Raw genomic sequence first — 15,318 nt, forward strand, 5'->3', positions numbered from 1 at the left:
ATCTCCATCTATAACTATCTCTAGACGCCTAGTTCAGTAAGAGTAGGGATTTTTTGGTTTGTTTTATGCTTTATGGATTTTTTTTTTTGATGGTCATTTTACCTTCTAAAACTGATGGAGAGAGTCCAAGAAGATAAGTAGTATCACTTATGAAATAATGAATATAAATTAGAATAACTTAGCGATGTCTTGGCACATATACCAAAGAAGATCCCTTTGTGGTAGTTTTTAGTGGTAAGAATGAAATGTTTTATTTGGTTTATAACTTTGAAATTGCGTCTCTGTTTGTTTGATTCTTCACATGTTACTCTTAAACCACATTAAAGTCAGAATAACTGAATTTGTTGTGCTAGGTGGAAAAAAGTTTTTATTTTATTTTATTTTCAAAAAAGTTTTTATTTTGCAAAATTCTTAATATCTTTTCATTTATCTTAAGCCATGAAAGTATCTAGCATAGATTCTTCAGAACAGAAAAAAACAAAGAAAAACTTAAAGAAGTTTCTTACACGACGCCCCACTTTGCAAGCTGTTCGTGAAAAGGGCTATATTAAAGGTAGGTAGAAGTGATGTTTATAATAATGAAAGTTGGCCAAAATCAGAAATAAGATCTTCCAAATTAAATACTGAAAAATTCCCAAACAGTGAAACTGTGCTCATTCTTTATTCTTTAAGTTTTTAATTACAGTAATTAAAAGACATGAGTAATTAAAATAGATTTTTTAATGTATATGTGAAGTTTATTTTAAAAAAGCATTGAACATTTGTAAATACTAAACTAATTTTTAGAAACCTCGTATCAGAGGAGCTACATGGATGTGATGGGGTGGCAGATTTTTAGAAGTCCTGACAAGAGTTTTAGTTTTGAGATGCAAAGATCAGAAGAAATTAGAAATTTTGAATAAACTGTCACTAACAAAGTAGAAAGAAAGAGAAAAAAATGAACAAATAATTTTATTTTTGATTGTTTACCTTTGGCTCTCATTTAAAGTAATTTTAAAATTAGCATAAGGTGTTTTTTCCTAATTAATTTATATATTTATTATGTATAAGCACTGCATTGTATTAACTAGTTCTTTTCCAAATAGAGAAATATTCTTTAAAATCACATGTACCTTTAGTTCTTACAAGCATCTTTGATTCTAAAGGTAAAATTTTCTAATAATGACTCAGAACAATGACATTTATTCATAAATAAAGGTAAAGGCAATGTAATATATATTGTATATATTATATCTATCTCTGATACAAAGTTTCTAACAAAGGCCATCACCAGAACATGTTTGCAAGGCATCTTTAAGAGTTAAAAATGTACTCCTGAATAAAGCATGTGAATTTGCCTGTTGAGTTTTAGAGCTTAAAAGCCTGGTACATAAATGAATAGAAACTGCATCTGATTTGTTCATGAGGTCTTTTCATTGAGAAATGTAAACTGTTGTCACTTTATGGCCTTATTCAGATATTTTGTGTGTTTGTTCTCCTGCATGTTTAGCACTACTGTGGAATTTCAAAACTGTTGAGTTGAAAGATTAATAGAACAGCCTTTGAAGTATATTTTGTGAAATCAAATGTTGGCATGTAATGGGCATGCATATGCTTGTTTTAATAGTTTTTAAAACATTCCAGTATTTACTAGGTGCTAGGCATGAGCGTGGGTGCTATGAATATAGGTGTTCAAGAAGTAAAAAGTTGCTGCCCTTGTGAAACTTACACTCAAGTGGGAGGCAGATAAGATGTTTTGAAATAGTGATGAATACTATGAATATAACATGGTAATAAAGTAGAGCGTGACTAGAATTGGGTTATCTTAGATAAGGATGGTCAGAAGATTTTTCTAAGGAGGTGACTGTTGCTTTGTGTTGCTTTGCCCCCCACTGATTTGTCACCCCACTTCCCCTGGGTGACGGAGACGCAAAGAATTACTCAAAGCCCATCTCTTCTGAGTAGTGAGAAGCCCCGAAGTGGTTAACTTTCCCCGGACCCTCCAGCAAGAGGCAGCCGTTCCTTGGGAAATTAACACTGAATTGGGGTTCTCTTCTTGCATTTATTTTCCAGACCAGGAAGTTACAGGAAGAGACATAGATGGGGTTATAGTTTAACAGTATAGGCTGGTAACTTTAAGTGAAACAAGCCAGATGACATTCCAGTAAGGCAATTAAGTGGTCTTATCAACACAAGGTTGATCTTAGCAAACATTCCTTCCTATAGCAATTTTTCACTATCTTTACATAACAATCAGTAACTAGTCTGTCTTTGAGCCAGCAACCTGCTGTGCCACAATCCTTATCTTGCAACAGAGATTTATAGCCTGAGGGAAAATTTCAGTCCTCTGCAAGGTCAATATTTGAAACTGCAAGGCTTTGGAAAACCAGGCCCTGTGAAGTACATATGCTTTATAGTATATTCCACAGGTGACATTTAAGCTGAAACCAGGAGTGATGAGAAGGAGCCAAATTTGGGGGAAAATTGCTCTCTGAAAAGGGAATAGAAAGAACAAAGGCTCTCAGGCAAGAATGAGTTGCAGTATTCATGGAGTTTAGTAAAGAAGGAAATTTGTTTGACATGAAATAGAATAAGTAGACAGGATATCGGTCAAAAAAATACCTAGGTCAGGGTAAATGATGTCTGGCATTTTTCTGTTGCACTCTGAATGGGTTAGCCATCTTGAGAACTAAATTTTAGTAAGGTGGTTCATTTTTTAAAGTAAATCTCTTTCAGATCAGGTATTTGGATCCAATCTTGCTAATCTGTGTCAGAGAGAGAATGGCACAGTGCCAAAGTTTGTGAAGTTATGCATTGAACACGTTGAAGAACATGGTAAGAGAATGACTTTTATTTTTATTTTTTTCTTTTTATGTTAAGCAAACCAGTCAGTTGTTTTGCCTTCAAAATTTCTAGAATTTTTGTGATTTGGAGGGATACAGCCAAAAGTTTCTTATCTTATGTTAAGAAAAGCATTTTGTTCGCAAAAAACTTACATGTTTGCACCTGTTTCAAATTTAGACCTCTTGGGGCCTCTATTGAATGTTTTAATACTCATGGTTAATTAAGTGTATAGTATTATTTGAAGCCATTTGGAGTTGGCATTTGCTTAAAAGTGCAGAAGGTAGTGATTGTGAAACTTAATTTATTAAGAAATGATTTTACAGTGTAGAAGATCTGATAATATTGTTTACTTACTAAGAGAAAGTTTCTTCTGTTATAGTAAAAATGAGATGACATTTTAAAACTGTTAAATCAACTATAAAATGTTTAAATAGACAAGTTCTTTTTATATCATTTTCTGTAAAATAAAACTTAAACATCTCTATTTTGGTTAAACATATTTAGAATATACTAATTTTAATATAAATTAACAGTATTGACTATAATCATAACAATATATTGACTATCATAACTGGAATTTTTAGACTTAATTGTGTGAATTTCAAATGATCCTTTTCTACATACAGAAGAACATAATAAACTATATCAAATTACTCATTGTTTCTGTGGAACCATTAGTTTAGTTGTTGGCATGTATTAAGTTTATTTATTACAAGCACTTAATATGACAAACACTTTTAAGAGAGTTCTTTGATATTTGCATTTACATTATAGAATTGTGTGCAAAAATATGGGTGGATGGATTTACCTACTGGCTTCTTTTACTTTTTGAACTATCCCCAGGTGTTTGCAGAAGTTTATCTTAAATTGTTACTATTTAAAGTTTAATGAAATGATATCCTTGAGCTAATCCACAGTCTACGTGATAAAGTAAAATTACTGCTGTTTATAAAACAGAATTCAGAGTGAATCTCCACCCCTTCCTCCCTGCCAAGCATCTGTAAAAAGCCATTTACAGGAAGAATATCTTCTCATTTGATTTTAGGCTAATACTAATGAATAAAAATTCTGAGACATATAGTCATCTTCAGAAGAGGCAAACAAGTACTGTAAACATAAAAATACTATTATTGTCTCTTAGGTTTGGATGTCGATGGGATATACAGAGTAAGTGGCAACCTTGCAGTGATCCAGAAGCTGAGATTTGCAGTCAACCATGGTAAGATTATGTTCCCTTTTGTTATATCCAAAATCATTGCTCATAACTTTTAGAATTGGTTTAAAGCAATTTTTAAAAATTTCCTATTCCTCCTTTTTTTTCAGATGAGAAATTGGACTTGAATGATAGTAAATGGGAAGATATTCATGTCATCACTGGAGCACTCAAAATGTTTTTTCGAGAATTACCAGAACCTCTTTTTACATTTAATCACTTTAATGATTTTGTTAATGCAATTAGTAAGTATGTAATTCCATTCAGTTTTTTTCTAGATATTCAAAATCCTTTGGGCAGATTAAGCCATCACATTCTGTTTGATTTTTCTTACTTTAAACAAGTTTTTTCAGTGGATTGTTTTAAATATGACCACCAGATGTCACTGTGTATTACCAAATATCAGCATCCAAAATTTGTCATTGCTTTCAGTTTCATAAGAATTTGCTGCAGAATATCTGGTATTATCTTTTTTTCAGAACAAGAACCAAGGTATCGAGTTGCTGCTGTTAAGGACCTGATAAGACAGTTGCCAAAGCCAAATCAAGATACAATGCAGATTCTTTTTAGACATCTCAAAAGGTAAGAGAACGGCACAGTTGTGAGATGTGGTATAGTACAATGGGAAGCCCACGGGGCTAGTGTCACTCATACCCAGATTTGGATCCCAGCTATGCTACTCGATATCTTTGCAACTTGAAAAAGATACTCAGCTCCCTTTAGTATCAGTTCCTCATAGGTAAAATGGTTTGATATGAAGAATACATTAAAGGAGATATTACATGTGGAGCATTTATATAATGCTTAGCACATAGTGGGTGTTCAAAAATTATTGCTAAAGTTAATTAAGATGAAGATGAGATTGGTTATTGAGTGAGGTATATTAAATTATCCTCAAATAAAGTCATCATGGTTCTAGGTTACTACATAGCCACTTTAATAACTGATTTTTTTCGTCTGATAAGAAGAACACTAGGATTCTAAAATAAATTATCCATATTAGAGAGATTTTTAAAAAAATAATATAAAATTAGTAAAACTGAAAATTTAATCTTTACCCCCTAATGAAATTTTCCCCCCATCAACCTAATGGAGTAATAACCACTGTTAGCTGAATTGAAACTCGTGTTTAAATCTATGTCCTATTTTTAAAAACTAAGCTAAAACAGCACACATTTAAAGTTTGAGGAAGAACACTAGGATTCTAAAATAAATTATCCATATTAGAGAGATTTTTTAAAAAATAATATAAAATTAGTAAAACTGAAAATTTAATCTTTACACCCTAATGAAATTTTCCCCCCATCAACCTAATGGAGTAATAACCACTGTTAGCTGAATTGAAACTCATGTTTAAATCTATGTCCTATTTTTAAAAACTAAGCTAAAACAGCACACATTTAAAGTTTGAGTATGTATAATTATACCTTTCAGCCATGTTTATCCAAAAGAAGGTTTCACGTGGCATTTGGTTGGACTGAATTCTACTTGGTTAAATAGTTTGTGTGTCACCTTAGAAAAATGGGCACTGTTTGTTTTTTCTAAATGAAAGCTGTTAGGTTTATAATACAATTTGAAGAATTTTCCCTCTCTATTTAAATTTTCTCTTTTAACAAATTTTTTTTTTTCCCTCTTAGAGTTGTAGAAAATGGAGAAAAAAACCGAATGACCTATCAGAGTATAGCAATTGTTTTTGGTCCCACTCTGTTAAAGCCAGAGAAAGAGACTGGTAATATAGCAGTTCATACTGTATACCAAAATCAGATTGTAGAATTAATTCTTCTGGAGCTAAATTCCATCTTCGGACGTTGATTCTTGTTGAAGACAACCTGTGGAATAGAAGCTGGATTCCATCAGATTTCAAAGCTTTATGCACATTTATTTTATTTTTGGACCAAGCAGTGAGTCTTTGATTTTGCACTTTTTTGAGGGGTTAGAAGGGAAAGGGAGAGTAAAGATGAGTGTTAGGCCCTCATATTTGCTGCTTTGTTGCAAGTTGATATAAGTGTGTGTAATTTTGAATTCATTTTATCCTGAATGTGTGCATTTCACTCTGAAGTTCAGTAAAAATCAAAACTTAAAATTCTAACCAGTCATATACACTGGATAATTTGGTAAGAAAACATTTCTTTTTCCCCTCTAACTGGATAATGTAGAAGTTCTTCTCATAATCTGTAGGTTCATCACTGATAGAACAATACTTACTATCAGTTATTTTGAAAACTCTCTTGGGCATTTAAACAAAATGAAGTATATCCATTTTGAGACCTGTGTATTTCTTTTTTCAGGGTTTCTGCATGCAGTGCCACTTACTCTGTATAATTCATTATAACCTAGATATAATCCTTTCATGAAGGCTTGCTGTCTTTTACTGTGTCGCACAGCGTCCTTACTGGATATCTTAGTTGCTTGTTTGGGCAGCACACTAATATTACTTAAAACACTGTGATATACTGGAGTTTTAGTTAGCATAAGTCAGTTCAGGGTATTTGGGGGCTGTTTTGCTATTCTGAATTGTAGCTAACAATCCTAATTATATCTAGTGCCATACTGCGTTCTTGGTATGACCCTGTGGAAATGGACATTATTTGATGTAAATATAGGCTAAAGACTTAATGTCCTTTAGCTTATGTATATAATTGTCTTGTATAGTCTCAGAGTACATTCTAACCCTACGTTTCTAATCATAATATTGGTAATCTTTTCCGTGAATATTAGGTTTCCTCCAGAAATAGGCTGTATTTGGGAAAGTTAACTGTGCACTTTTAGATTTTAATTACATTTACAGGCAAATCACTGTAATGCAAATGGTACTGGAAAAATACTGAATAGACTTGCTGAATGGTAAATGCACTACAAGAGGAAACGTTTAGGTTATTTAATATGTACAGAATACATTAGAAAAAATTTATTACAGAATTCTAACTCTCCAGTATGAATAGTGGAAACCCATATGTAAATTAGATGGATGTTGGATGGAAAATGACATTGCTAAATTTGAGAATTTCTTTTTACATTACTAATGTAGATTGATTTGTATAATAAAACAGGGTTTGGAAGGTTTTGTTATAGGGAGCATGGTCTGTTGAAGATTTTTTAAAATGTATTTTTCTAGATTAACTGCTGTATATGAAATGTCTAATCTAATAAAGAAAACTATAAGAGGTTTAGAAATTTTTCCATTGGAAATGTGCATTTTGGTTTTTAATTTTTGTTTTGATTTGTTTTTGCATTTACTGACATACTCTTATACCTCATTTTAAAAAAATGACTGAATCCAATATTTCCTGTAGCAAATATGCTTTCCTTATTTCATAACTTTTCTCCTTCCATACCAATACCTGCCTCCCCCACAACACACTTTTTATTTCTTCATCAGTATTCGAAAGTGAATGATTTGTGACCAAGATTCTTTTTCTTAGTATTGCATTAATTTACAGATTGCCTTCCTTGGGAACAAAAATATTTTTTGTATGATCTGTCTAAAAACCTCTCACCTGAGCTTTGTGGTAAAAAATACTGTGTTTGTTGTGATCTTGTCAAATTGATAACAAACCAAACTACTTGATAGCTAAAACAGATTGTTTTGGGTGGGGAGGAAAAAACCCCAAATCAGAATGTTTTATATTTGCCTAAAAATGTCCAATAACACAGTATGCTTTAGGGCTGGCTTATGTATTGATTGTATACCAGTAAAACAATTACATTCAAATCAGTGATGTTCTTCGTCTTGGTGGTCATGAACATATCAAAGATTAAAATTGTCCTGTGTTTCTTGTTTCAAAGTACATATGTGTGTGTGAAGTCTTAAATGTTTTATTAGTCTACAGCTAATCAGTTTGTTGTAATATTGTATGTACAGTGAGATCAATGTCTTGTGTTTTCATCCATTGTGAATTAAAAATTCTCACTTGTTTTTGTAATAACAAAACCAGTAATATTTTCTGTCTTGACAGTTTGATTTTTTAGTAGGAAATATATTAAAGGCTGAAATAAATTATCAGTGGAATTTCATTTATTAATAGGCCTTCCTTCAGAACATCATTTAAAAAAGGTGAAAATTGAAAGAAAAGTATGTTCAAATACACTATCACATTCTAATCAGAAGAAAAATACTTAAATTTTGATAGCAAGAAGAAATTTTACCTTTTGCTCTGGAGAAAGTAAATTATGAAATATCTCGGAAAAAATGATGTTACATTTTAAGGAGAGGCAAATACATAAATATTTTTATTATATGAAAAGCACAAATGGAAAAATTCAGCCAAACTTTGGGATTAGAGGCAGATAGGCTGTATGTGTGTTTATAACATATATATACACACACATATATGTATGTAAATGTGCGCATGCGCCATTGTTTACATACAAGTGAAAACTCATCAGTAATAACAATGGCAGATACCTGGAGACCTTGGTGTTTCTTCAGTTTCCTCCCATGCTTCTTTGCAAACCCATAATATTGGACATTAAGATAGTGAGGGGAAAAAGGTTATTCCATAATTGTGTCAAGAGATTTTAATTGTTCCGTGAACTTTCCAGCTCGTGGGAGAAACTTCTCATTAAATATTTAAAGTAAATATGTAGTTTCTCATTGCACTAATTCCTCAAACATCTTTAGGCATTAAAAAAAAAAAAAATACACAGAGGAGCCCACAACATGTTGTTTTAGTAAAGAAGAGAATAAAAATAGTCAAATGGGCGTCATGCCCTCTCTGGTCTAATAAAAGTCAAATGTTCAAATAGTACATCTATAGAGAGATTTGAAAATGGGTAGAAAATAAGATTTAATGGAGTTTACTTTTCTCTCTGAACTCCAGCCATCAGCTCTAATGACCCTCTTTTATAGAAAGTACTTCTCTAGTGTAAGACTGGAGGTGTTTGATAGGGACTTTAGCCCGTTTGTTAAAATCTTGGATGTGGGGCATAGTTTTCTGTTTTTGTTTTTTTAAGCAGTATTCCAATACAACTGATATAGTCCTATTAATAATAATGCAATTTTAGTTTAGTTTGAGACAAAAACTAAAAAGCAAACAAGGGTGCAAAACAAAATCAACAGTCTTACAATAATGGTGTATTAGAATCTATTGGAAATTCACAAGCTGTACACTCAGGCCAAGCAGAGTCAGACTTGGTATTCTAGAGAAGGGGGAGGTACAGAATGCCTAATGAGACATTCTGTAACTACTAAAGACAAGGGAGCTCTCCTGGAGAATCTCAATTAGCCTTCTCAACTGAAGTTTTGTGGACCAGTGGTGGCTGTAAGTATATTCAGCTGGATTGAGCTTTTACAAATTAGCTTTATGTGAATATGGCACTTAAATGAACTCTTTCATTTCCTTCATTGCTTCCCTTCTCCCACAGGGGGGAAGAAAAAAAAAAGGAAAGAAAAAACCACTTTCATAGTGCTCTTATAAACAGAGCACTTGTAGAATAAGGTAACTGTTTAACAAACCATTACAATACGTATTTAGAAAAGTCTGGTCTCTTATTTTTTCTCATCAACCCTCTCTGCCCTTTATTTTACTTCCTCTCTCTTAATGGTTTCAGAAAAGCAGTCTTTAGTGAAGATTTTTGATTGTTGATGCTGGTAGCCAAATCTTTCAGGTAGTTCTGATAGTTGTGGCTCACACTGCAAGTAGCGTTGAAACTTGTAATATTGTCATGAACCTTATAATATTGACAAAATCCATAGTGACATCAGAATGTCAAATGATGTTGTTTAACATTCTGTTTTCAACAGGACGTTTGCAGAGGTAGAAATCAAAACCACTGTAAAGTCATGGTAGATTGGCCAGTGAAGACTGAGCATAGCATTCAAGACTTCCTTTTCCTCCTGGGTATTTTGAGAGATTGTTTATATTTAGGCAAGAAAAATAGGATCTTAAACACTAAAGCAAAACTCAATCTCACTGATTGATGAAGCAGGAAAGGACAAATAGGGACCCTCACGTTCACAGTCTTACAATTTTATGGATGAAATAACTGAGGCCCAGAATGATTGTGAATGCCTGAAATCATATGCTTAGTTATTGGACACAGAATTGCTGCTGTGAACATGGGTGTCCTAATATCTCTTTGAGGCCTATTGGATATGGCAGTGATTTCTTGGATATGACACTAAAGGCACAGGTAGCAAAAGAAAAAATAGACGAACTGGACTTCGTGAAAATTAAAACATTTTGTAATCAAAAGATACTACCAACAGAGTAAAATGGCAATCCACAGAATGGGAGAAAATATTTGCAAATTATATATCTGATAAAGAATTAATATCTAGAATATGTAAAGAACTCCTAAAACTCAGCACAACAAAAAAAGCAACCTAATTCAAAAATGCTCAAAGGACTCAAATAGAAATTTCTGCAGAGATATACAGCTGGCCAATACACACATGAAAAAATGCTCAACATCACTAAATGCAAATCAAAACCGAGATGCCGTCTTATGCCCATTAGGATAATTACTATCAAAAAGAAAATGGTGACAAGGATATGGAAAAACTGGAATCCTTGTACACTGTTGGTTGGAATGGAAAATGGTACAACTGCTGTGGAAAACAGTACGGCAGTTCCTCAAAAAATTAGAACTAGAATTACCACGTGATGCAGCAATTCCACTTCTGGTATATACCCAAAAGATTAAAGGGAAAAATTGGGTTATCTAGTCACAGTAGCCACATTTCAAATGCTCAATAGTGACATGGAGTTAATGGCCACCATTTTGGACAGTGCATATATAGAACATTTACTTTCTTGCAGAAAATTCTACTGGGCAATGCTATTCTAGAAGATTGGTTGTGAAGAATAAGCAATTACAAATTTTACAAAATTCTTTGAAAAAATACATGACCTAAAGCATTATATAATATATCATAATTTTCCCCCATGCTTGTCTGTTAAGTACATGACACTAGAAGAGTTTAAAATTAAGGAGAGAAATATGTTTTTATTACAGGTTTGCCAAACTTGAATATTTGCCCTCTTATTTGCTCTCATATTGGGGCTGGAAGAGAAGTAAATGTGATTTAATTTCCAATACAACTCTATCAAAATACTTTGAATTCAGTGAAAACCAGTTTGAAACTGTGGCTTAAAAAAAGCTTCAGTGGACATTGTTCTTTTTGGGAAATTCAGGAATGCTGTACTATGAGATAATTAACATTTCAGAAGTTTTATTAATTCCGTCCACTGAAAAGACCTAAAAAAAAAAAAATGACCAACCAAGGGAACATTCCTAGCACCTGGAATTTGACCTTGAAATGTAATTTCTCATTAAAAGAAATCAAGGTTTTTAAGAGATCAGGTGTAGGACAGGAAATGTGCAGGATGGTACTGGAAGATCTTGTAGCAAGGAAGCTATCAAATATTACTAGAATCTTTTCAAAAGGATTCTGCAGACAACTTGAAGAGGACAAAAATGGGATAGTTTGAGCTTCAATAATAGTAATTGCAATGAATTGAAACCTATGAATTTTTGATATTTAAAAAGAGAATTGGTTCCCTTAGGAGGATGGGAAGGATCCAGTTCATACTTTATTGAAAACTGGTAAATAAAGAAGAAAAATCAAGTATTTATGTTGACTTTCCTGTATGCACTTGACTACCGCGTAACCTAATGGCAGGTGAGGGAAAGTACCTCTTCATAAAAGTGTTCAACTAATACTTGAAAAAAAGATTTATCACCCATTTTATGTCCCCCCATTAGTTAATAAAAGCGTTAGTGACTACTAGCATGATAGAGAAATAACTAGACATTACATGCTTCCTGATGGAAGAAATGAAGACCTCTTGTGATCTTGTCAAAGGAAATGAACCTTGAGTCTGAATCAGGCTCTGAATCTAGCTTCCAGGAAGTACAGAGGACAGAGGACTATGTAAGTATGAAATCAAGAAAATCCAGACTGTGAGAAACTCCATTAGTCAAAGCATCTGGCTTCAAGAAATTACGTTGCAAGGAAGAGAAAAGAATGGAGAAAGATCTCAAATTTGCATATCAGTTTTTTCAGTTGAGCCTTGGGCATCATTTAAAAACAAAAGCAATAGTCAAAATTAAGTTTTTTATTATTTTATTACATTTTACTATTATCTATGCTCTTAAGTTAACATTGTATCTGTGTGGTGGAAATACTACATAATGGTGCACATTACATATCTTTCCCCAATTCTACATTCAGGGACAGTTTGAGTAATAGTTTGAAACTGGCAATAGTGGCAGCATTTAGGCCAAATCAGGGAATGGTTTATCGTTTCGTTGATTTGTCTAGACTTAAGAAGGTGATGGGAAAAAATGTGTCTGTAGCCATGACATTGTAAACAACACAAAAATTGAGGAAATATTCCTCCAGTATACAAAAACTATTATCTGAATCAGCAAAGAAGTCAGAATCATTGTTGAAGTTCTGACGTATGTATTGATCGTTCTTTTTTGTCTTACTTGTTAATGGAAATGGAAATATCAACCAACATTCTTGCCAGATTACACTTATTAATCAATTGAAATCATAGAATGGCTGCCCATACAAGAATTTGGGGAAGTTAATAAAAAGATTCTTGAAGAATAAATTGGTTATGTGGAATTTGTAATAAAGGATATTATATATTTTATTATTTATATTAGTAAAATTTATTATAAACATTGCGTATTTTGGTCAGTGATTAAGCTTTTACCAGCACACCCCTGGAAACATGGTAAGGTGTAATAAATGTTAGTTGTTTTTATTGTTAGTGTGGCAGTAACAGAATGATGGGTTTCTGGGAGGCGATGATGCTTATAAAGACCAGAAAGAATGATTGGCAGGAAACTAAACTGATCAAGATGACTTAAATTTTAAGATGACTTAAATTATATGTGACAAGAAAGACCATCTCTAACCACTGAAATTGCAAGTTGGAAGAACTTATGTAATAGAAGCACCATGGTGGCAGCAATATACAGAAGTAATCTTTACAGTAAAGACTATTTGGCCCAATATTTTGCTTTCACGAATCTATGATACAGAGGCTTGCAATGTCTGTAGGATATTTAGAGTTTGCAGAATTTATAACCATAAAGTGGCGGTAGATCCATTAGGTGTAAATGAAATAGATTGAATAGGAAAGGCAACTTGTGTGATACCTAAATAAAACATTCATTTGTAAAGAAATACATGAATATAAGGGATGGTAGCATGGTGAGCATTTAAGTGAAGGTAGAAGGAAATATGTGGCACTTTAGAACAAATACATAAGGCCACTCATCTATTTGGACAACTTGGGTGCTATCTGCTTAATGTAGATCATACAATATACACAGAAATGATCTATGGAATTAAGGGCCTTCAGCCATCCTGACATCTGCCAAAAGTAGAGGCCTGGAATTGAGTCAGAAGGGCAGCAGCTATACGGATAATTTTAATAAAGGAAGAAGAGCTAGTTGATGATCTGGAAATGGTAGGATACTTGGGAGACAGAGAGGCCTGGAATTGAGTCAGAAGGGCAGCAGCTATACGGATGATTTTAATAAAGGAAGAAGAGCTAGTTGATGATCTGGAAATGGTAGGATACTTGGGAGACAGTGATCCCCTTATCCTGAAGTTCATAATAATAGGGAAATGGAATACTGGTTTAGTCAACCATGCATTTAGTCTGATTTCAGAAAACTCAGAGATAAGTGTCTTATGGCTTGAGAGTTTAAAAATTAATAGTCTCATGAATTCTTGGGAATGTTTAAAAAAAATGAGATTTTACATATACAATTACTGAGAGGCCAAGTGGGAGAGAGGGAAAATAAATAAATTAATATGCTTGTATAGGAAGGTCTATGCTGAACACAGTTTCCAAAGGATGAACTAGAGTTAACTGTGGAGTTCATGATCAAAATGATTATATTACAGGACAAGGTTATACAAATATTATGAAGATTAAAATTCTTAATGAATTCTTAAGAAAATGCAAGTCAACAAAAAGTGCCTTCAAACTATATTCAGGTCAAGAAGTATAAGAAAGGCTTACATCTCCAGCAAGCAGAAACATCTTCAAACAGGGAAGGATAAAATAATGTAGAGGTGGGTTTACAGAGCCAAGAAAAGCCATGGAAAGAAATGAAAATTTTAAGTTAATCTGTCTCCAGGACCAGACCAACTGCATACCAGTATACTTCTGCCTCTTGAAGAACTTGCAGATGGAATTCCAGGACATGTATCAATGAGGTTTGATAAATAATAGAGAAAATATTCAGAAGTCTTGGTGGACAACTTTTTCTCAATTTAAGAAAAAAAAAAAGGTTGGTCAATAAAAGGAATGCCGTAAATACAATCTTGGATTCAGCAAAGCCTTTGGCAAAATTGCACAATGTCCTATGGGTAAGGATATAAAAATAAGTTTGCGTTCTTTTAGAGAAATATGCAGCCATTTAGTAACTACCACGAGTGTTGGTGAAATAATTGAGTGACCTAAGACTCAATACTATGTAGTTCAAAACTTTTTATTAATGACTTAAAGCATAAATACCTGCAGGTGACATAGAACTGAGAGGATCAAGCAATGTGGCTGACAATCAGTATGAAAAATTATGTTGATAGACACATTTCTGGCTGTGACAGATTAACTTGTATCAGATGAATCCTCCAACTGAGAACAAGAAAAGCTGGATAATAACATATTTCAAAGGAATATTACTGAGGTAAAATTTACATACAATAAAACATACCCATTTTTTTTTTTTTTTTTTGTCCTTTTTGAGACTGGCCCCCCTGCGCCCAGCCAGTGAGCACTGTGAGTGCACCGGTCATCCCTATATAGGATCTGAACCCGCGGCAGGAGCGCTGCTGCGCTCCCAGTGCCACACTCTCCCGAGTGCGCCACAGGCTCGGCCCAAAACATACCCATTTTAAGTGTACAGTTCAATTAGTTTTGATAAATGTATACACCTGCATAAACCACAATCAAGACATAGAACATTTCCATCACCCCCCCAAAGTTCCTATATGTCCCTTTGCAGTCAATATCCATCCTCCACCTCTGGGCCCAAGCAATCACTGAGGGGCTTTCTATATGTACAGATTAGATTTGACTGTTTTAGAATTCCTTTAAAAAGTAAAAAAAAAGTAATCATGGACATGCATAGCTTCTGTCCAGGCTTCTTTGACTCAACATAACATTTTGAGATTCATTCAGATGTTTGTATGTATCATACGCTTTTCCTTTTCATTGCTGAGTAGTATTTCATTGTGTGTCTATACCACAATTTCTTCATACATTCATCTATTGTCATTTATGTTATAGCAGGAAGGAGTTTATTGG

General features: G+C 33.3%; 1 protein-coding gene across 3 annotated transcripts in view; it reads left to right on the plus strand.

Moving 5' to 3' along the window:
* ARHGAP12 (Rho GTPase activating protein 12) overlaps positions 1-8,036 on the plus strand; it is a 101,675-nt gene extending 93,639 nt beyond the window's left edge. For all 3 annotated transcript variants that reach the window (XM_008568043.1, XM_008568044.1, XM_008568045.1), the window contains 6 exons: positions 437-553; positions 2,716-2,814; positions 3,965-4,042; positions 4,147-4,281; positions 4,516-4,618; positions 5,674-8,036. In XM_008568043.1, the coding sequence (XP_008566265.1) occupies positions 437-553; positions 2,716-2,814; positions 3,965-4,042; positions 4,147-4,281; positions 4,516-4,618; positions 5,674-5,848 (707 nt within the window). In that variant the 3' untranslated portion in view covers positions 5,849-8,036. The remainder of the gene's footprint in view (positions 1-436; positions 554-2,715; positions 2,815-3,964; positions 4,043-4,146; positions 4,282-4,515; positions 4,619-5,673) is intronic.
* Positions 8,037-15,318: the final 7,282 nt, after the last annotated feature.

This window comes from Galeopterus variegatus, unplaced genomic scaffold, assembly GCF_000696425.1.
Source record: "Galeopterus variegatus unplaced genomic scaffold, G_variegatus-3.0.2 Scaffold369, whole genome shotgun sequence".
Lineage (NCBI taxonomy): Eukaryota > Metazoa > Chordata > Mammalia > Dermoptera > Cynocephalidae > Galeopterus > Galeopterus variegatus.